The 23,009-nt window shown below is 49.2% G+C and overlaps 1 protein-coding gene across 2 annotated transcripts in view; it reads right to left on the minus strand.

Annotated features, from left to right (window-relative positions):
- Positions 1-1,318: 1,318 nt before the first annotated feature.
- Xxylt1 (xyloside xylosyltransferase 1) overlaps positions 1,319-23,009 on the minus strand; it is a 129,953-nt gene continuing 108,262 nt past the window's right edge. The window contains exon 4 of one of the 2 annotated variants that reach the window (XM_055625176.1): positions 1,319-2,759. In XM_055625176.1, coding sequence (XP_055481151.1) covers positions 2,363-2,759 — 397 coding nt within the window. In that variant the 3' untranslated portion in view covers positions 1,319-2,362. The remainder of the gene's footprint in view (positions 2,760-23,009) is intronic. The other variant, XM_055625177.1, reaches the window with a different exon arrangement.

Raw genomic sequence — 23,009 nt, forward strand, 5'->3', positions numbered from 1 at the left:
TCACCGCAGGACCGCAATCAGAAGTCAAGTCTCCAGCATCTGTTACAAGCCACCCGTGGCGAGGAAGGAACCCATGGTGGCTTTTCCTTTGCCCGCCTGGCTGGGTTTCCTATTGTCTACGATTCTACCATTCACCAGAGGCATGAAGTCAAGGCCACTGGAGAGAGAGGAGGGGGAGCGCCTGTGGGCTGTTCTCAAAAGTAAATAGGGACCGGTAAGATGGTGCAATGGGTATGTAAAGGTGGAAGGAGGAAACCGACTCCACAAAGCTGTCCCTTGTTTTATCCCCCCTCACGCACACACGCACAGTAAGTATGAGAGTCTGTTGTGCTCTGAGTACCTGGCTTAGTTTTTCTTGCAAAAGTAGACACCTGTAGCTTTGGAAACACTTTAATTGTTGATGAAAAATTCTGCCGTTATTGCGAATTTAAAAAACTGCCTGGCTTTCAATCCACTTTCCCCACCCCCCGAGATTGAGACAACTGTTTTGTTAATGTGTTTGAAGCATGGTCTTTGAGGAGTTGAACTAATAAAACACTGAAGAGGCTTGTTCTTGACTCTCCCTCTGCTCACACATATATACACTTCATGTGTGTACCTACTTGTACAGAAATACATTCTGATGCACACATATATGTAATTTTAAAAAGGACATACATACAATCTTATATTTCATATTCTTTACTCACTAGTCCATGTATTTCCTGGTACATTAAGTATTCCTTACAATGATTTTTAATATATTCCATTATATGGTCGCAGGATGCATTATTTATCTATTCCCCTAGTCAACATTTTAAGCTGTTCAACATTTTGTACAATAAAAAGCTGCAGTAAACAACACAGTAGAGGTCTCTGTCCACATCTCCATTTTTATACATCAGCTTTACAACTGGAATGAACTTGCTGAGGTTTTCATGAATATTATCTAGAGCACAAAATAAATCCTTAAGATGATGTCTGGCTCACAGCAGGCATCTTATAACCAGAAGCTATAAATAGGAAATCAAGTAGCGAGGAGCACAAATGAGTTGGGCCCCAGCAGAGGGCCAGTGTGTGCCACCTCATCAGGCATAAATGCGTCTGGGAGGTCTAGGCTATGGGGCCGGAGCTGTCTGGGCTTGTCCCAGGGGCAGATGGACCTAGCTATCACTGGAATGATGTGGCTCCTGGAACCAAACAGGCCAGTATCACCTCATGGCCACCCCCAGGCAGGCCTTTCTGCTGGTCCTTTATGCCCTCTGGTTGGTATTGATTCTATTCTTCATTCAAAGCCTTGTGCCCCTGAAAACTGCGATCAGAGAACAAACAACAGGAATCAAGTGTTCTCAAAGATTATTTATTAGCTATTCTCGCTCATGGTGAAAGAAAAATTAAAAGTCAATGAAACTGAAAGAAAATATAACCAGAAGCTCACATTTCTTGCCTGAGGGCATGGGCTGGACTGTATGGGCATGACCTTTGGGGGCTTCATGTGGGCAGCTGACTGACAGGGCCCACCACAAATATAGAAATGTGCTTGCTTCTATGGAGGGGCAGGGCCTGGCACGGTGCAATAGGAAATTATGTGTTTTCCCCCCTCTCCAGGGACTACAATGAGACCAAGCCCACCCTGTTGTGTTTGTGAGCCGTTAGGTTGCTCCTTGGAATGAACCTTCTGAGTCCAGACAATTCCAGTGCATGTTTCGGCATGGCCAGTCTCCGTTCTTTGATGGTAAATTTGATTCCTTAATAAAGTCAGGTCACCTGGAACAGGTGAATGGGCAAGGGAAAATGGGGTTCTGGGATATAATGGGGGGGGGGAGATGACAGCTGTGGATGCTATAAGGGGATTATTACATATGCTCAGGCCTTATCTAAAGAGTTGCTTCTTTTGAAGCCTGCACCAAGCAAGGTGAACATCCAGAGGAGGTGCAAAGCCTCCTGGGAAAGGATGTGGGGCTGTGGCGTTCCTCTGGAGGCTTAAGCTCTGGGCTACTTGTTAAAACCTTGACTCACTCGTTCAGTGCTCCTGGGAACTGCGGCAGCACGGCTTGTTCTTTCTCACAAAGCACAAGCCTATTGCTCTAGGTGCTGATTTGGTCCAGCCAACGCCAGTTCTTTAAAAGGGTTTTGATTCCATGTGGACAAGGGTGCATTTTTCCTTCCACCTCCCAGAAACCTTCTGTGTCTGTCCTTCATGATGCCCTGAAGGAGCAGCCTGAGCACCAGCAGTGCTCAGCTAAGCTGCTTTGGATGGCCACTGGATGGGGACCGGCCAGCTGGGAGCCTGCAGCACCTTGATCCCAAAGGGCATCCTTGGAGAGTCACTCTTTCTTCCACAGGCCTGGGGGCCCCACAGGCACAGCGGGTGAGCTGGCGCCTAGTCTTCTGGGATAGGGGTGTTGCAGTTTCCATGGTAGATCTTGATGTGGCCCTCACAGTGAAAGTATGCTTGGAAGACATCGCTGTAGCCATGGTCCCTCCACCAGGTGCACAGCTGCCGGTTCCAAGTGCAGTCCAGCACGTGGAAAAGCTCGGGGTGCTCCATGCCAATCATGGTGAAGAAGTCCTGGTCCCCGAGGTGGCCCCGGAAGTGGTACTTTTCTGCAAGCTGCTGTACCCGTGCGGGCTCCAGCAGACGGCTGTAGAGCGGAGACTGGCGCATGGCCTCCAGGTTCAGCAGCATTACTCCACTGTTGAAGCCGGGAAGCCCTTCAGGCGGAGGGTCCCCAACTCTGGTCTTGGGGTTCTCATGGCGGAACTGCCAGAATGTGTGCCTGTGAAGGGAAAGAAAAGAGCATTATCCCACTTTGGGGTGAAGGAGCTTGCCAGCCCTGCCTCCTAGGCCTTTACAATGACTACACTTCCCTCTGTTCTGCAGGGACAAAAGCAGAGGCATTCTGAGGCTCAGAATCTGCATCCCATTGTCAGTGAGTAGTGCAGCAAAAGCCTGAATCCAGGACCCCTGCTCTAAATCTTAGGTTCTTCTCATCCCCTGCCAACTCAGGATGACTATGTTGACGGGATTATCATTGTCACTGCCATTGGGTTAGGGTCTGTAGAGATGGCAGGTACTGGGTGACATGCTAATGGGGCTTACTCCTCCCCTAAGTCTTGCAGTCTGTGAGATGACCTATCACCACACAGCTGGTAAGCAGCAGAAACAGATGCTAAACCTAGGCCTTTGGCTCAAAGTTCATCTCGTTCAGACTGCAGCAATGTGGTAGAACTCCCCACCTGTCCTTATGCTCTTGAAGAGGAAGAACATGACACAAGGGGGTTCAAACACAAGGGGGTTCAATGATGGTTGGTGACATCATAGGCTGCCAAACTCAGACAGAACCAAACACACCTTCCACTTTAGACTCTAAGCCTAGCATTTCTGAGAGGCTGGGTAGAGGCTGGGGTCCAGAGATAGCTCCGGAGATATGCCCACAAGCAGGGTAAAAAGGAGCTGTAGGAGCCATCTGGGCCTATGGTCTTTCTCTAGCAGACTCAGAAAAATCAACCTAGGATCATGAGGTGTGACAGCTGGAGGGACCCTTCTTGGCCTTTTATCCAAATACTTCCATTTGGAAATGGGAAGAAACATCTGGAAATCTTCCCGTGATTGACATGCTTAGAGCACCAGTCACTCTGCTTTCTAGCCTTTGAAGCAGCGAGCTCTTGGATGCCACAGTGACTGGGAACATGGGGTCACCAAACCTATTCTCAAAGACAAGGCCCAGCAGCAGTACCTGGGACAGGCAGGATTAGCCTGGGTCCTCAGGGTGGGGAATGCATCGCGGCCACATCAGCCCAGAAATGTCCTGTCCTGTGAGCATCACACTGCTCACAGGCTGGGGCATGGGTGAAGTATAAGTTGTGGTCAGAAGCAAACCAGGGCCCTAGCATGCAGCCTGCAGCAGATCCATGCTCTGGCTCTAACACATGACCCCAGGAAGGGGACAGACAAGCTGCCTTTGTGGTCTCACATGTCAGAAAGGCAGCCGACAGTTTGATCTCGGTGAGGGAAAATCATGCCCTTGGGACACCAACCAATGGAGCACACATAGGCTCATTGTTAGAGTCTGGTCAGGAATCAGGAATGGGTTGTGAGATGAGGAATGGGATCTGGCTCTGATCTGGCGCCTGGCTGCTGATAACAACCTTGGCAAAGATAAGCTTCGAGAGCAAGCTGAGATGCTGCGGTCCTCCTGGCCACAGAGCTGGCCATGGTGGCAACACCAGCACATCAACCCTTCATCATTTTACCTTACTACCAAGTGGTTAATTTCAGGGTCAGGTTACAAGCTAGCTACAGTTCTACTAGACAGACCTAGGTTAGCACACTGTTACCAGGTATAAGAGGGACCCTGTGAGAAATGGATGCTGAGCCATCCAGGTACTCAGTTCCTCTTCCAATGGCAGGGACAAGGGTATTGAGCAGGAAGGACGAAAAGGCCAGGAGGGAGGGAAGAGACAGCTGTAGGGGCCAGCTCATCTCTGTCCCACCCTGCTCACTGCTTCCTTCCCTTGCAGAGGACCCAAAACATATTGGGGCTGGCAGGAGGGAAAGGGTTGTCCAACACTTCTAACCCCACAAAAGCTGCCCTGATGACAGGGCCTTAGGGAAGGATGAAGTGACCAAGAAAGGACTATGAAAAAGGTATGAGTGGGTCTGTGCAGCCTGTGGTGTTGGGTGGCATCAGGGAACAGGACAAGGTAAGGATACTGAGTCACAGCGCTGAGCACTACAGCCACATGGACAAGCCTCCGATGTGCTGAAAGGGTTTTACCCTTCAGCAGGGTCACAGCTGGGGGCCAAGGGGATATCTTGGTCCAGACCTTCCCTCTCCATATCAAGGGTGGCCTGGCCCTACCTTGCTAGGCTTGGGAGAGGAAGAGAAAACAACTCCATGTGAAAACTATAACTCAGGTGGCTCCCTGGGAACAGTCCCAACCCTGTATCAGGCAGCAGCAGAGGCATTCTTTAAGAGCGAGCCAGAAAGAGCCAGGTTGGGGGATCAGCACATTTTGACATATCATGGGCCAAAAGGAACAGGAAATTGAAAATACAAGTTTCCCAGTGTGTCTGCTGAAGCAGAAACAGCCTGAAAAGGAACTGAAGCCTCCCTGAGCACAAAAATGACCTCCTGTGTACCCATTCACAGTGTTCCCACTATCCCAGATGAGTCCAGTGCACCGAGGATGCTTTGGATTGGCTGGCGTTTCCGGCCTCCAGGGCAGCTGCACCGACACGAGAGAGAACCACACAGGATGTGACAAGGGGAGTGAGTAACAGGAGCTGGTGGCACCAGCACTACTCACCTGCCACAAAGGTGGGGTTGTGGGTGGACTGCACAGCCCTCTCACATTCTCCCCAGACACTGAGGTCCTCTCACATTTTCCCTGGGACACCGAGGTCTTTGGTCAGCGAGGGAGGGCTTCTGATCTTTGCGGTCCCTTTATCTCTGACTGCCTCAGATTTCGAAGGCTAATGTTCCAAGGAATGGCACCCGAATTCCAAACTCATTTCTGAACTTGGCTGACACACCCAAGACCAAGAGCCCTGGGGACCAGGACATCGGGACATGTAGCTGTGGCTCCTCCAGAGTGCACGCACCCCACAGACACACAGATCCCAGATTTCCTGTGTGTGTGTCTGTCCTTTCTTCATTCCCTAGTCAGGGTTTGGGGACCCAAGCCTCATAGGATTTGGTAAGAAGCAACATGTGTCAGCCAGCAGGGGGCCACCCAAAGCCCCCATTCTCACTGAGATACACTGGGGTACCAGAGGTCACCCAAAGGCAGCAGCTAGTCATCGCTTAAAAGCAGCCACTGAGCAATGGAAGTGAACAGAGCACCCCGCTCTGGGTCATGGCCTGCTGGGCAATGACCTGAGACTAGAGGCAGACATAGGATAACACTCTCTCATGGGCCTTCTGATAGGCTCTGGGAGGAGAGGCGGTAAACGGATGTGTCCCCAGGAGGAATGGCTCTGTCTGTCACTGTAGGTGCTCAGCCACAGGAGGGCTGACTCTGCAAATGCTCTTCCCTGCTTGGCCAGCTTGCTCAGGGTGTGGTACCCCAGCAACCAGCTCTTGTCACCCAGCTGGCCATCTGGAGGTTTCTGTTTCGACATGACTTCCTGTGCCAGACTCTGGCACATTAACAGTGACCTGCACTGCTGTCTGGTTCCCACAGCTGCATAGGCTATGACCCGTCGATCTCCGTGGGCTAGAGACAAGTGCCAGAATCTTGGGGGGTGGGTAGCCTTGACAGCAAGGGTTGGTATACCGTGCGGCAGACCTCGAAATACCTACAGTCCTCTTCTCAGGGCCCTGAAGAACGGCAACGCCACTCTGAGGCCTCCCCTCCTAGCCAGGAAGTGTGGCACCCCTAGCAAGCTACAAGCTTTGTGTCACGCCACTTGGGAGCAAGCAGGTTCCTCAACCTGCACCCACCTACTTGGGCATAATCTTGGTCACAAGGCCTTTCTCCCACCCTTGCCACATTGGGGCTGTGAAAACAGTGGCAGGGTTAGGAAACTGCCATCACTCCATCTCACAAACAACTCTTCGGCACAGAAGTGCTATTTGAATTGGGCTAGATTCTGGGAGAGCTGCATGGGGAGGACCTGGAAAAGGGCAAGGGCAAGCCAGGGGGTAGGGCCAACAGCAGCAGTGCAGGCTGGGAGAAGAAGAAGAGAGATGCAGAGGAGGCCAGCAGATGGCTGGACATGTGGGTTAAAGAAGGTACCCTGGACTCCCGCGCTGAGTTCAGTTAGTGGATGGAAGAAGTGGATTCAGGATGCCCTGTCTAAGAGAACCCCCGCCACCTGTTCTGTATGCTGAAACCGGAGCTGCTGATACTAACTTGGGCCTTGGCCTCTTTCTCTGCTACAGGGATCTCGGAAGAACCACAGAGCCACCTAGCTGGACCTGCAAGGCCTCACTTGAGGGCTGGCCATCACTGTCACAGATCGGCTCAATTCTGGCAGAGTCCTGGGACTCAATTCAGCAACCAGGAAGATGCAGACGGGGCCTGTGAAGCCCAAGCTTATCCTTTCCCTGAATTTAGGCCAAGGGACGGGATATTCATCAGGATGGAGACAGAGCCAGTGTCACCTTTGGAATTGGCTCACTGCTCCCCACAGCCCTGCGGCATTGGAGGTCCCAGGAGAAAGAGCCAGGGACACACGATGGGGTGTTTTCCAGGACAGTGAGCAGAATGCAGGTGTGTGTGGTAGGAATATGTAGGAGTATGTGTGGAATCTGACCTTGTGTCTCCAGTTATATGCCACTAACCACAACCAGTGCCCTTCACTGAAGGAAGTTCTGATCCAAAAGCCAGAGGATGCAGGGACTTGCCTCACTCAGACACAAGGGCACAGGTAGCGTGGCCCAGAGAAATGTGGCCGCATTCCCCTGCCATCTAAGCAGACCTTCTGTCCCCACTCACTGTGCTGCGTATCTGTGCATGGGTTTTGGTCAAGGTATCAGACAGTGGCAGCACACTGGCACAAACACTGAGGTCCTCTCAGGTCCAGCACAGAGCAAGTGCACTATGGGAGACAAAGAAGAACCAGACCCAGGCCCTGCTTTCAGGAGCCCATCACAGAATGGCCCTTTCCAGACACCCTGTGTGGAAGTGCGCTCATCTGGGACCAATTAAAATGCAGGTTTCCAGGCTGGAGAGATGTTCAAAGGTTAAGAGCACTGGATGTTCTTCCAGAGGTCCAGAGTTCAGTTCCCAGCAACCACATGGTGATTCACAGCCATCTATAATGAGATATGGTGCCTTCTTCTGTCCTATGGGCAGAATACTCTATATGTACTAAAGTTTAAAAAAATAAAAATAAAATGCAGGTTTCCATTCAAAAGCTGTATTCTAACAAGCTCCCAAGGAACGCTGCTGCCAGCCCAGGGTCTACTCAGAAGAAATGGGAGTTGGTTTCTGTTTGGTTTGTTTCGGCTTGTTTGTTGTTGCTATTATTATTTTAAGTTTCACTTATTTTTATGTGTGTAGATGCTTTACCTGCATATATGTCTATGTGCCATGTGTGTGACGTGGCCATTGAGGTCAGAAAAAGGTGTCAGATCCCCTGGAACTTGGGCTACAAATGGTTGTGAGCCACCATGTAGGCACTAGGAATTGAACCTGGGTCCTCTGGAAGAGCAGCAAGTGCTCTCAATCACTGAGCCATCTCCCCAGCCACCTTGATCCTTTTGTAATTAAAACATTTATTCTTGTGTGTGTGTGTGTGTGTGTGTGTTCGGCGGGGGGTGGGGGGAAGGTGGACAGATTTTAAGAGGAGAGCTCTGTGCAGTTTCCTCCTTCCGTCTTCATGTGGCTCCAGGACGGGAGTCAGGTGATCAAGTGTGTATGGTGCGCACATTACCAGTTGGGCCAGCTTACTGGTCCTTTTTAAATTGTTTTTCTAGAGATGGAGACTGTAACAGTAGTGTTAACATGGTTATTTTTAAATGACCATACATTAGGCTAATGACAACTTGAAATTTGTACAGATTCTATATTCACACTCACTGCACCCTCTTCCTCTGCTACAGTCCTGGGTGGGAGCTCTTGGGAAAGTTTTCCTGTATCCTATATTCCTATATCCATGAGCAGCAGGGATATAGCAGCATGCTCGTGGATACAGAGCAGAGGTGAGAAGAGGGGCTATCACCTCCTTCTATACAAGTGCACGAATGGGTCAGGAATGCAAGGATGTAGGGGCAGCCGGTCTCAGCTGGGACTTCATTCAGATCCTGGTCCTCTGCTTATCACCCTGGAAAAGGCACTTTATTCTTCATGCCCTAGCCTACACACAAGGTTGTTGAGAGGACGTCATGAGGTAATGCAGGTACCCTGCTCAACATGTCTGATGAGATCAGAGGCAAGGCACAAGTCAAGTTCACTGGGCAGTGTGGGTGCCAAGCCCACACCCTTTTCACTGTTGTCTGAGCAGGCGTGGGTTCCTCGCCCATCAGCAGGTGACCTTGGCTAAATTGCTGCCTGTCCTGGTGTCTCAGTTCCCCAAACTGTTCAATGGACTCATCAGGGGTTGGATCCTTTCATGTTCTGAAAGCCTGGGTGCCATGCCAAGATGGGGATTTATAAGCCATGAAGCTTGTAGAGTCGAACTTCAATTGGACATTGTGGACACTGAACCCAGGCAATCATCTCTTGGATGTGCCACCAGTATGTTGAATATGCTGTGGGTTTCGGTAGGGTTTTGGTTACTTGCTTTTGTTTCAAACCTCATTACCATTAGCAGCAAAGCCCCTTTCCTGGCCAGGTCCTCATTCACGTCCCCAAGTCTGTACGGGCTTAATGGTGTGACACCTGAGCGGCAGCCCTATGTGCGCTCCTGCCACCGCACATGCTCCCAGTGCAAACCAGGCTTGGGAGATGGGGGTAGCTGGCAATGCTGGCCTGCATGGCCCTTCCTCCCAGATGGCCCAAGTCACACTTAACTACGCATTTTCCTGACCATGGCCAACCTCATCTTCACCCATGTACTCAGGCTCCGAGACTCTCTCTGCCCACTTCCCTACTGCTGAGTTTCTAGGGAGACATTTCCCCTTTTAACTGCAGCATGCCCCTCAGTCATGTTCTGCCTGACTCTATTCTTTGGGGTTTCCAGATGATTCTCCCAAGTCTCTGCTGTGTCTGCTTTCCATGACATAGGAGAAGACGCTGATGACTCTCCCAGCCTCCTCCCACATGCGCTGTGGTCAGGTGTTTACACAGGTGTGTGTCAGTGACTGCCTCAAACTGCAGAGTGCCTGGGAGAGGAAGGGGTGTGGCCCCGGCTCACCAGGACAGACAACGGGGATGAGTGACTGTGATATTTTAAAACTCCAGTCAAAGCTGGCAGTAAAATTAGATACTAGCTCAAGCCACTGCCCAAGAAAGACAGTTCTTCAAAAACACCATCGGTCTCTTGGACATGACCTTTCGTTTGGAACTCTGTGCCTGTGCACGGAAGGCCTAGCTGTCCCTTGCCTTCCTCCATATGGTAGTTCCGGCTGCAGAACTGCTGACCAAGGAGAAAGTGCCATAATTTTGCCACATCTATGTCAGCTGGGAGTGTGTCTGCCTCCAGCCCATACTGTGGAGAGGCCTATGACCATGATCCTGGGCCGGAGGAGAGTCTGAGCTGCTCAACTCAGGAAGCACACAGCTTCTCATCCACCCCACAGAATTTCCAGAGCCATTTTGCTGGGGAGGGCATGCACTAGAGGGTCATAGTTCTCAACACTGGCTTCTTCTCTGAGGTCTCCACTGGAAGGAAAAATATGAAGAAATATGGGTTGTGGATACACCTTGGGAAAGAAGCAAAGAAGGAAAAAGCCAACATGCTCATCACAGACAGGATAGGCCCTACGGAGGCCCTAAGCCACCAGCGGGCCCTGACTGTCTGCACTGCTGAAATCCATATCCATGTCCTAATCCAGCTTGGCGCCTCTACACTCTCCTTCCTGGTCTCTCACTAACGTCTCAGAGATACCTGCCTCATGCCTAGGACTCAGTATGGCTATGCCAGGCCTCCTGGCCTCTCTACTCAGATTGGGGACTGACAGGAAGAAGGCAGACTCAGCCCCCATCTTATACACAGGTGGGCACCTCTGAGATCTTGGAAAATTTCTGCTGAACCAAGCCCTTAGTCCCATGTTCACAATCCTCTACAGAAGGAACAAGGTTTCACTAAGAGAGCTCCCTGTTGGCCGGGAGTCTCACCTTCCTGGGATCCCGTATCTGGACTGGGGTTTAGGGTCCCAGCAGAAGCCAATTCTTTCTATCTTCAGGTCATCCTTCCTCAGGCTGTCACCTGCTGTACCCAGGAAGGAACTAATCCTGCATGGTGAGGGTCCCCAGCAACCTGGGAGGCCATTCTGATTAGAAAGTGTTTCTTCCTCCCCAGTGCTCCTCAATGCTCCCCAAGGTCTCCTTCAAGTCCTCTGTCACAGCAATGTGGGTTCATGAACCTCCCTGAGCCTCCCCTTCCCTCTCAGGTCCTCTTACATAAGAGCTACTCTAATTTCACTGTGCCTGTGAAATGTGTGTCTGGGGAATAGGCTAAAATGCCGATGAGATTAGCAGTGTTGACAAAGTGTGTCACGTGGCTACACTGTTGCACATCGGAAAGGAGCAGAGTGAGGACTTGGAACCAGTGAGAATGTGTCCTTTCCCAGCTCCATGAGACGTAAACACTATCCCTGAAGGGCTGGGAGGGCTGTAGTACCTGACACCCGGGCACCTTTCAGGCGCAGTCTCTCTTTAGCTGCAGTTGCTCCCAGCAGAAGCCTGAGGAAGATGGTGAAGTATCACAGGAACTCCTGGTACACAGCTGCTGATGGAGAAAGGCTTCTACCCTTCCTTTCTACCTTCCTTGGCCAGCACTAGGTGAAACACAGCCAGTCAGTGGTCAGGGGAGTGGTCAGAGTGGGGCCTGAGGCCTGGCCCTTGGATTCTGAGCACCCAGTGAGCTGTCGGAGATAGATAACTCTGATGTGTAAATCCTCACGTGTCCTTGTTACCAATGAGCTGAAGCGTGCACCAGGATCACTGCCAACTCTTGGGAAAAAGCAGAGAAAAAACCTGCAGAAGGCCGTGGCATTCAGAATGGCAGCTTTCACAGCAGCACAACAGACACAAACCAGGTACTTTCAGAAGCCACTCACTCGACTTTGGTAGGAGACGAACACTTGGACAAACCTTCCTCCCTTGCACCTTTCCTGGAATACAGGGACTTGATACAGCCGCAGAGAAGGCCTTGCTTGTTGGAGAAAGTGGGCAGGGCTGGGAGAATCCAGCTCAATGGGTGACATCTAGCAGTGGTCTTTCTAGGGGCTAAAACATAGGTGAGAGGAAGGAGTGCCCCAGTAAACACCCACCTGAGCCTCTCTACACTAAGCAGAACCCTAAGTGATCCCTTCAATCTCAGCCAGAAGCTCAAGCCTTTCTAACATAAGTTCAGAAAGTACCTGTAAGTCCAGGCCCACCTAGAGGAGACTGGGTCATGCAGAGCATGGCGAGCAGGGCATAATGGGACTAAAGGACACACTGTGCTTGTCTTCACACCCTGAGTGGGGACGAATGACATGTTCCCCAGAAACTGCATTCTGTTCCAGCACATCCCAACACGCGCATATGCACACCTGCCTACAATACATATGAGCACACATCACGACACAAACACACGTAACACACACATTCACACTTCCTCTGGAGTCCAACTTCCCCCTTAGTCTGAGTCAGCACTTCCTTTCACAGAGGAAGCCTCCTTCCAGTTTCCACTCATTTCTCACAGTTATTTACCATCTGTGCTGTTTCTTTTAGCTGAAATTAGGACAGGGAGACAAGTCTGGTAAGGCTTGGTTTCCATAGGGAATAATCTTTCTTCTGTGAGACTGATTGAAATTGTAGGGGCCCACACAACAGGAAAGGCCACTCACTGTCTGCACTCAGATGGAAATGGATGATATTCTGCTGGAGGTTAGAAAGACTCCAATCACAGGAGGTCTTGTTTCCAAACTTCAAAAGAAGGCAGGGATGAAAAATGCTAAGGTTGGGCTGTCAACCCTGAGACTTTCCTCTCACGCAGCCCCTCCGGTTTTTACTTTGCCAAGGCCCTGAGAAGAGCTTCTGTCGCCAGTCTCCCACTGCCTGGGGCTCTTCATTTCTCTGTTGCTCTGAAAGAAAACAGGAAATGAAGGTAGGCCCCCCGCTTTGGGTGGAGGCAGTCCGCTATGGGACCAAACTTCAACTCTGAGTTGGGGACAGCCACTGAATCCAGTCTAAGTGCCTTGCTGGTTGTTGCTTTACAAAGACATTTTAATTTATGTGTATGGGTGCTTTCCCTGCCTGCATGCTATACCTTTCGTGCCTGGTGCAGGTGGCGGCCAGAAGAGGGCACCAGGAATTAAAAGCCTGTTCTCTGGAAGAGCAGCCAGTGCCCCAGCCCCTCGTGCTGGCTTTTATGTGATACATATGCATACAGGTGGCTGGCACCTACTTACCTTCCAGCCTCTTCATGAACAGTTTATATGTTATTTCATTTAATTCTTATAAAACCTGGTGAAACAGGTTACAAATATGGCAATAATTATGACCAAACCTGTACATAAGCACTGTTCTGCATGTCCACATACTTGAGCTCAATACGTCCTATTAGTAAACCCATTTTCTAGATGAGGAAACAAAGGTTTTCCGGATATAAGGATGTCAGTCAAAAACATCCAGCTAGTAATGGTGAGACCTTCCCTCTATGCTCCACTGCCTCTCAGGGCATGGACAGGGCCTGGCAATCACTGGCCAAGATAAACTACAGCCCTATACTTCCACTCTGAGGCGGATGGCTACCTTTGATTGGCCAGGGGATTGTGTGGGGGGGGGGGGATAGGAGAAGGCTCTTGTACACAGCAATCATATAAGGAGATCAGCAACAGGAAGAAAGCCCTAAACCAGATATTACAGACAGAGAATGACCAGCTAAGGGGACTCACAAATGGCCCTTGGATGGGACGTTAGTGATGGGTAAGAGGAAGAACACAAGGAAGGCCCATTCCCAGGATGGGAGGTGGGGAGAGTATGTGTGAGGGACACTCAGGGCAACAGAGTGACACAGAAGACAAATAAGTGTTTCCAGGTATAGGGAACATCTGAGCAAGGCAGGTTTCTAAGACAGGTGAGACTTGCCGGCGGCTGAGGAGGGAGAATGGAGGGTGGTTAGTACAGAGGGTGAAGTTTCTGTTCGTTCTGGAAACAGAGGATGGTGGCACATTTGAGCAGAAGTAATGCTATGTACGTAAAGATGTTACAAATGGCAAAATTTGTTACATATATTTAAGCAATTAAAAAAATGTGGCAGAGGAAGTCAGGCGCGGTGGCACACTTGGGAGGCAGAGGCAGGCATTTCTCTGTGAGTTTGAGGCCAGCCTGGTCTACTTGAGAGAGTTACAAGACAGCCAAGGCTACATAGAGAGACACTATTTAAATAAAAAAATCTGGCAGAGGAAAACAAGTCATGGGATCCAGATATAGGAACGGGTCTCCAGAGACCCTCTTGCCACTCAGCACCCTGTGGCTGATTCCTCCTTCAGTGAGTGGGGGTGGGGCTGGAGAGATTGTTCAGAGGTTAAGAGTACTTACTGTTCTTCCAGAGGTCCTGAGTTCAATTCCCAGCACTCACATGGCGGCTCACAACTGTCTGTAATTTTAAGATGTGGCACCCGCACACAGATACATGCAGCCCAAACACCAATGCACATGAAATAAAAATAATTTAAAAAAAGTCACGTGGATGGAGAGCTTTTCTCTCATCTTATGTCCTAGTGCCACAAGGGTTCCTTATAGGCTGCTCTGCCCTCGTCAACAAAGCACCATGAGGTCTTGTGTCCTGTCAGCATGCCTGATTCTGGCGTGCTGGGGCCAGGGGCGCATACTGCCCTCACCTGAAGTTGCCCCCTTTAGCTCTGCCACAGCACACTGCAGGCACAGGATGGGCATTGGGTTCCGTGGACCTGTTTTCCAGAGCTGTAGACACCAACAGGAAACTGGCGGCGACAGCTTGTGTAATTAACATGGAATGTTCTGAGGAAGGCAAGAACACGTGGGGCAGAGACAAGTTCTCAGACACGCTTTCTGTGGAAGTGGTTCTGTTGTTCCTCTTTTTCACCCTCCTCAGGAGACTGAAATAAACTGAGAGAACACCAATCCTTCTGCACAGCTGCACATACCCAGCGACGGAGGGCCTTCGGAATGCAGGAGCTCCTATCTGGGCAACACCTGGGCATGCTCCCCGTGCCCGTCAGCACTCAGGCAGCTCATCATAGAGACTGTCAGTGCCGTGCAACTAAGGTCTGCCCTGTCAGTCCAGGTGCAGTCATTCTGCTGAGGTGAAATATACTGTTGGCAAGAGTCAAGCACAAGCCCTAGGTCACTGAGCCAAGCCCCAACCAGGTGATGAGAAACGCAATTCCATAACTGCATTTGGAATCTTCCTCAGTCTAAACGATCTTTAGAGAAAGCTACTTAAGTGTATTTTTGCTAAATATTTGAGAAAAATTCCTCTAGTCTCCTGTAAGACACAGGAGTGAAAATTTGGGGAGGATCTCAGGTGGTGCCTGTGAAAGAATAATTATGCCAACTGTTGCTCCCACCAGGCCATGCTGCAGGCCACTTTCCTGGCAACAAGCAGTCATGATGCCCCCGCCCTCATCTGTAGACTTCTGATGGCCACATGGCCAGGACCGGATTGTATTTACCCTGACCTTCCGTCTACACAGCCAGCATGGGGTCTTGTCTCCAACAGTGTGACCTACTGGAAACGGAAGTAGTTAGTGCATGGTATTTTGACTGCCAAGAAAACCAGACAGCGTGATCTAGCCAAGAGGCAGGTGTTTGCTGACTGTCCTGACACCACAGTAACATCATGCTCCTCACTTTCTGAAGACCTGATCCCAACTTGCTAGCCTAGGACAGGAGAAGCCAGGCCACTTGGCCATACCCTGTCCGCCTCGGGCTCCTCTGCTCCCAGGCACTCTCCCTCATGTGCCACCCACACTGAAGTTCCTGATGACTCTGCATATGCCACACTCAGCAAGGCTTTGGCTTGCTGTGCCCTCCTCCCTCCCCATCCACAGAACTACTTTTTAACTAAACCACAGTTCACAGGTCAACTCCTTTGCGGTATGTGGAAGGATCCCCTATGCCACTCCTTCCCCTTAAGTTGTCACACCTTTGGGGACAAAGAGATGGCATCTCTCCACACCTGAATCCTTGCAGTGCGGCCCAGTGGATGGGACAAGGCAGGGAGCCAGTCTCCACTGACTGAAGTGAATTAGTCCAGACAGATAGACTTTCGCCAGCCAACAGCAAGGGGCGAACATGGCTTTCCTGAGAAAGGCCTATCTTGTGTCCGAACAGCCCAGACTTTGCCAGTGTCTATGAACAGTTGGAATGACCCCAGGAACAGCCACAACACAGCACAGGCGGTGAGGCTGTGATTAGGAAGCAGCACGCCGTCTTCAAAGTCTGCTGGGCCATTGCCAGAGCCACACAGGCCTGGCCACACACCGCCACGCTGTACGTCCTCTGCCTAATCAATTCACAGTCCAAAAATAACAATGGGCCCCACGGCTGCCTTCATTAACCTCCCGATCACATGGGAAAACACAGACTGATGAGCACCTTAGGGTACTGCCCTAGGAAACCAGCAAAACATCCCCTGCTGCAAAACCTGCCCATCCCATGGGTTGTTTTTTCCTAGAAATGTATACAATTTCTATGTGCTTTAAGTAAATATTTAAAAACACTAATTAGTCCCAGAGACGCTCTTTGTATACTATACATTTCAGTGCAATCTGAGCAAACTATGGTAGTTAGAAATATATCTCTGATTAGCATGCTTCCTGAATAGAAATGAGAACATCTGGCCCTTTACTAAGATAAATATATGAAATTGGGATACATCAGAAAGTACGTCCAGCATGTCTGATTTTCCCCCCCCAAAGCTAGCAAACAACTGATTTCTTTATTTTTTTCCGTTAGCAAAGAATTGATTTTTAAAAATTGTATATGTTTAATGTCTACAGTGTGATGTTTTGTATATATGTAAATGGTTACCAGAGTCAAACAAATTAATATTGTTCATTTTTATTGTGTGTGCGCACATGCCTGTGTGTGTGTTTGTAGAATATCTAAGCTATACTCTTTTAGCAAAACCCTTACTACAACACAGGATTATGAAATGAACATCAGTCCTCCTGGTATACATTAGACCTGTAGACTCCTCTTTTCCTCTACCTACTGTCTGACCTTCACAGCCTCACTTGTCATTTTACCTCCAGCGTTCACCATCTCTGTGTAGTGAACTTTCAGTGTTTGCTTTTTCCATGTATAAGTGAGGTCAAGCTGTTTTCTTGTGTGCCTGGCTCGTATCACTTAGCGTAAGGAGCTTCAGTTCCCCCGTGTTGCGGTAGAAGGCAGGACATCCTCTTTTACAGGTGGAAGGGTATTCCTCTGTACATTTGTCACTTGATCTGTATCCACACAGCCATCCATGGACACTCTGGCTGCCTCCTATGCGGCTATTGTGAACAGTGCTGCAGTGAAGGCGGACTGAGGGTTTCTTTACAATGCAGATTCCCTTTCCTTTCAGTACACACACCCAGGAGCGTCTCTGGGTTATGTGGTAGTTCTGCTTTCAATACTTCAGAGACTCCGCTCTGCTTTCCATACTGACTCTGCCAGTCTGCATCCCCACCAGCAGTGGACGAGGATTTTCTTTTCTCCACAGCCTTACCCACATTTCTCTCTTCTTTCCGATGGCAGTGACCCTAGCGTGACTGAGAAGGATGTTTTCTGATTGGTCTGATTTTTAAGCACCTGCAGAACTGAAATGCTTCTCCTGTATTCCTAGGTTGCCTGGTGGGGGGCTGGCATGTGACAGTGCTGTGGGAGGTAGGTGGAACAGAGAGATGGGACACCCTTCGGGGAAAGGATATCAGACTGGGATTTGGGGCCACCAGGCTGGGCCAAGTTCCTTCTTCAAGTGGTTTTATTTGGGAGGAAAAAAAGTAATGCAGACACATAATCCTATCCCAATGGCCAGTATTTATCATTTCTGGGTCTTTCCAAAGCTTTATAGGCTGAACATGCTCAGAGCTCAGAAGGAACCTAAGTAAGGCAAGACAGGAACTAAATTTAAAACAACAACAAAAATGCTTTTTGCCTTTTAAGACTTATTATGCTTGTGCTCCTACCTTGACTCAAGGGAAAAAGGAAGAGGCCACATTCTGAGTGGCCTTTAAAATCTATCAAGACAGGCAGCCAGAGAGAACTGTGGCTCAGGACTTGGGCAACTGAAAAAAAAAAAAAGGGGGGGGGGGGAGGAATCAGTAATATTCTGTCAGGCAACCAACACAAATGGTATCCTTGGCCAGCACAGAATAAAACTGCCCCCAGACTATTCAAGAAGAAGGTAGGAACTGTCCCCAGACTACCTCAGTTCTGATGATTGGACAGGCCTAGCATGCACCCCGTACTAAGTAAGGGTCTTATTCAGCCATTCGATCGTATGTTCTAAATGCTCACTGATCAAGCCTTTCTTTTATTTAAACAAAGACTGATTTTTCTATGAAATTTATCTTTCATTGGTGTTTCCTTTTTTACACATTATATAATATGATGTGATATAAGAATATAGTATTAATGGATTAGTCCCTTTTCCCAATGACCAAATAACTGGCAAGAAACCCCTTAAGGAGGAAAGGGGTTATGTGATGAGGAAGGAATGATGGTGCAGGTTTTTAGCTGTGGCAGTAGGAGCATGTAGCTTTCACACACTCCAGCAGATGAGAAAACAGAGATGAAACCTGACACTTGGCTCCCTTTCTTCTTTTTCCCTCTTTCTGTTCAGTCAAATCCATGGAATGGCACTGCCCATAGTCAAAGAAGATCAATTTGCTCTCAACCCTCCCTGAAAACAGCTGTACAGGGTGGTGTTTCTTAACTAACCAAGGTGGAAATGGCAAGCAAGCATCACAGACAAGTGGAGTCAGAGTCAGAGAGGGGCTCTTGGTGAACGGAAGATAGGAGCCTAGGATCACGGCACTGCCGGGGCTGACGGACCACCGTGGGAGCACAGTGCCATTGTGATGACCATGAGGGACTTGCCTGGTAGTTCATGGTGTGTGAGTCAGGTGGAGGTGTGCTGAGAGGAGAGAGGTCATAAGAGAGAAATGAGACTTCAGAAACAGAACTAGAGGAAGGAAGGAAAAGATAGGACCCACCAACTCAACAGTAAAGTGTCAGATGGAGTCCACAGTGGAGAGGCTCAGTGACCTGCAAATGAATGTCTGCACGCATCAGAGGTGTGTGAGAGGGGGAGCGACAGATGACATGATAGCAAGACACTATTATTTAACAACAGCTTTAAAATGTTAATGACTAAGCGAGGTGCAGGATATTCTTTATATAAAAAGATGCAGTAAGTACAAAATAATTTCCCACATTGTGCTGGGCCTGAGTAGCAAGAGCTCCTTCGGCACAGCCTGTCTGCTTTGTTAGGAAGCCACGGGACTTTCCCAGAAACCAGAGTCTACACAGCAATGAACTGGAGACCTGCTTCAGCTAGGGTCCGCAGGATGAGCATATGCTGTCCAGACCAAGCGCCCCAGGAGCCGTCCTGCCAGGACTTACAATAGCCCTAGCTTCTCAAGGCACCGCTAGCTTCTTCACCCTTGCCTCCTTTCTTCCTGACACTCATCACCACCATCTAAAGACTTGTTGCTTCCTGGTCCCTTGCTTTCCTGCATGGTAACAGCTTCCCCTTTAGAGGCAGTGTTTACATGTTGCTGCGAGGCTTCTGATTACTGCCAGGCAGCATTTCCCTGCTATATATGCAGTGTTTCATTGCTGGTTGGAACCATACAGTTCCTGACTCTTGTGGGGGAAGGAATACTCTAAGCTAAATATGAGTTCTTTACATCCAGTTTGTCCTTATTAATAGAGTGATGGAAAATAACCAACAGTTACTTTAATCACTGTTAACTCCAAAAGGTAGTAAGGCTTTTGTGGAGACCAAAAAGACCATTCATTATCCACTAACGTTCTGTTAGAGGGAGAACTGTGATGTGCTATGCCCTGCTTCCCCTCCACCTCTCCCATGGATTTAACCATCTCCAGTTTGCTGTGCCCTCACAGCTGGGCTCAGCCAATCAGTCTGTGGTGGGGGAGGAGCCCACAGAAGGATCTCGGGTCTGGGTAACAACCCAGAACAACTCAGGTGAGACCTCTGCTGGCGAGGAGTGATACTGCAGCCCTGCTGTGCGGAGCAGGGTGCTCAACACAGTAAGACTGTAGGGTCAGGGAGTGTTGTCTAGGAAGCTGCTGCAGGGTAGCTGAGAGCAACTCAGTTCTAGTAGAAGCCTCATTTGTTTCCACATTGTTCAAGTACCTCCAAACCAGGACCCAAGTACATGGCTCCCATCCTGAGCCCCCAAGACAGAGAGGAATCCTCTCTGCCTTTACTCTCCTGGGTCAGGTTAGAAGCTTTGGGCTCTCCCCTAGAAGGACAGGGAGAATGGTAAGGAGATGCTCAGAGCCCAGGACATCTGGCCAAGCGCCCCACAGACAACAGATAAACTGCTCCTGTTGGTAATAAAATTAGAGACTCCTTAGGGTCTTTTCCTGTTGGTAACAGGATTAGGAAATAAAATAAATACCAAACACACAGAGGCATCTGCCCTGTGCCTTGTGGAACAGAGCGCTCTGGTTCTGTTTGCCGAGCATGGCCTTCTATTTGCAGCTTCACTTTGGCAAGACAGCAAGCTGTCTCCTCCCAGCTCTCAGAAGGAAGAAAGGGCTGTGGGCTCCAGGGCATATAAAGGGCAGTCAGGATTAAACCATCATCAGCCCTTCCGAGCCTCCAGCTCAAGCTGACCATCAAGGCTGTCACCTTAATAATCTCAGGGTGGGAACATCCCCTTATTTATTGAATGGGCAAATTTAAACTGTGATGTGGAAAAAAAATCACCTGCTTCAGTTTCCACAGTGGGGCCCCTTCTTTAATGGGTGCTACCCAGTTCGGGAGGTGGGGGGCAAGGGGGAGAGGAGAGGCCCAGCGTGCAGCAAAGAAAACTAATTCCACACACCTTTCTACAGGTGAATAGTCCCAAGGGCCCTCTGCACACCACTCACTACAGTTAAGAGATCTTGGTGACCCACAGAGGCAGCCCGGATGGCCACAGATACAAGGGCAATGCCACAGGCCTTGCCTGCCAATTTGTTTTCCTTTACTACTATAACCAGGTACTGAAAACAGCTCTTCAGAGACAGTAACTAGAAATTTAAAAAAACAAAAAACCATTTATGAAAATATACAACCTGATATGCCCAAGTGTTTGGAACTAGGTCCAACCGGCTCCTTTTTCAAGAGCATCCAATTAACTGCTAAGTCTTTCTCTTTTCCCCCTCACTTGCAACTTAGAAAAAGATTTCTTTGTTTAAAACAAAGAAAGAAATATATCTCCTGTTTGTAAAGCACATTCAAAGTGAAACCCAATCTCGCTGCCTCCCCATTCTCTTTCCTACATCTGTCTCTGATGAATGCCTATACATACACACACATGCATGCACGCGCACTCCTAAATGATGTATTTCACCCTGGAAAAGTAAACCCAAGGATTTCTTTCCATAACACACTGCTGCTCAAGCGTTCCTTGGTAAGAACAGTTGGAGTGGCTGTGATGCAGCAAGCCTGGTATTGTGAGCAGGGGGTGTGCATTCATTTTTCAGGGCTACAGGAACAAGGGTTACCTGCTGGATGGTTTGAACAACAGAAGCCCCAAACTGTACAGGTCAGCCCCTCCTCAGGTTCCGCTCCAGGCCTCTGGATGTTTCTGGTGGTCAGCTGGCAATCCTCGCTCTTTCTCTTTTTGATGGAGGCAAAGCCCTGGTCTCTACCTTTATTTTCATGTGGCATTCTCCCCATGTGAGTGTCTGCCCTAATTTCCTCTTTCTAGAAAGGCAACAGCTGTATTGGTTCACAATCTGCCCTATTGATCTCACCTCAACCAACAGCACTGTCAATGATCCTATCCCCCAATAAAGCCACACTCTGAGGTAGGACATCAGCACATAAGCTATTGAGATGAGGGAGGCAGAGAAGGGGGAATGAGAGGAAGAGAGAGAAATGGAAGGAGGGAGGGAAAGCCTAGGGGTGGACTGACTTTTGGTTTACATGAATTCCACTAAGCCAGTCTAGTTCTCTGGGGGCAGAAGTCTGATGGAATCAGCATTTCCTATATGGGTGCACCTGTCATGGAGTCTGTGTCTAGACTGTAGGTAAGAGGCAAACTACTAGTGACTACTTTGGATATCACTGTGTCATTCCCTCCTCACCCACCCACCACTTCTGCTTCCAACTTTATACTGATCTATTTTTCTCAGAAGTCTGCTGTCTTCAGCCTGGTAAGGTTGACAGACAAGGCTAATCTGTGCTGTCCCCAGAGAGCTCTGGAGCTACATTATCTCAGTTACAACTGAATAGAATTTTCCAAAATACAGACTCAATTTAAAGTAGAAGTGAAGTGGCCTTACTACGCGCTCCCTGAGGGCAATGTGTAAACACAGCCATTATCTACTCACCTACCCATGTAACTTTTGTTCAAATAGAGTGTGTCTGCTGCATATGCAGAGAAGCCATTGGGACTGGCTAGAAATACCTTAGGAACCGACTTCTTCCACAATGTACCTGCCATTACAGTTGCTGCACGTGTGCTGTGCAAATGACTCGGTGCTAAGATCAGCCCATAATCAGTTGAGAATCGTAATTATTTCTAACTGAGCAGAGGCCCCCTGCACTAGAAATGGAAGCAAGGCTCAATGACATCTAGGTACAGCCTGGCAAAAGACTTCTGCGATCTACAAGAGCTAACACTGGGCAAACATGGCATGAGGCTAACTGGATGCCTCAGGGTTTCCAGCCTTGGACCATCAGCCCACATCAACCCATACTCCTGAGCAAGACAAAGCCAGGCCACCAAGCCCATCCACTTGCCAGGAACATGCACCCATGTACACTCCTCTCAGCCTCATTAGGCAGATCATGGGTTTTGGAGTCTGATCCACCATCTTGGTAAAGGGACTGGCCCCTTTTGAGCCTTGCTTCCTGTAAGACAGGAACACATCTGGGGGTGGCTGAGACACAGCACCTGTCAGTAGCCCTCACACAGGACCTGGATAGAGGAGGTTCATGGTAGATGGAACTTTCTGACATTTTCTCTTTCCATAGTAGGATGGAATCCTCTCTAGAAAGCCTCTGCCTGATTAGGCTAGACACACAGGTTTTAAACAGAGGTGAATTTACAGTAAGAGCTCTAACAACCCACTTCTGGCTGCACTCCTGTAAGAAGTCAATGTAGGTTTTCCTGGAACTACAGGTGTGCTGAGGGACACTACCACTTGCTATGTGCCAGGACCTCTTCAGAAGACTTTACATGTTTTAAATAGTTTAACTTTCACTGTAGCTG

Source organism: Psammomys obesus, unplaced genomic scaffold (assembly GCF_907164565.1).
Source record: "Psammomys obesus unplaced genomic scaffold, mPsaObe1.curated_primary_1811, whole genome shotgun sequence".
Classification (NCBI taxonomy): domain Eukaryota; kingdom Metazoa; phylum Chordata; class Mammalia; order Rodentia; family Muridae; genus Psammomys; species Psammomys obesus.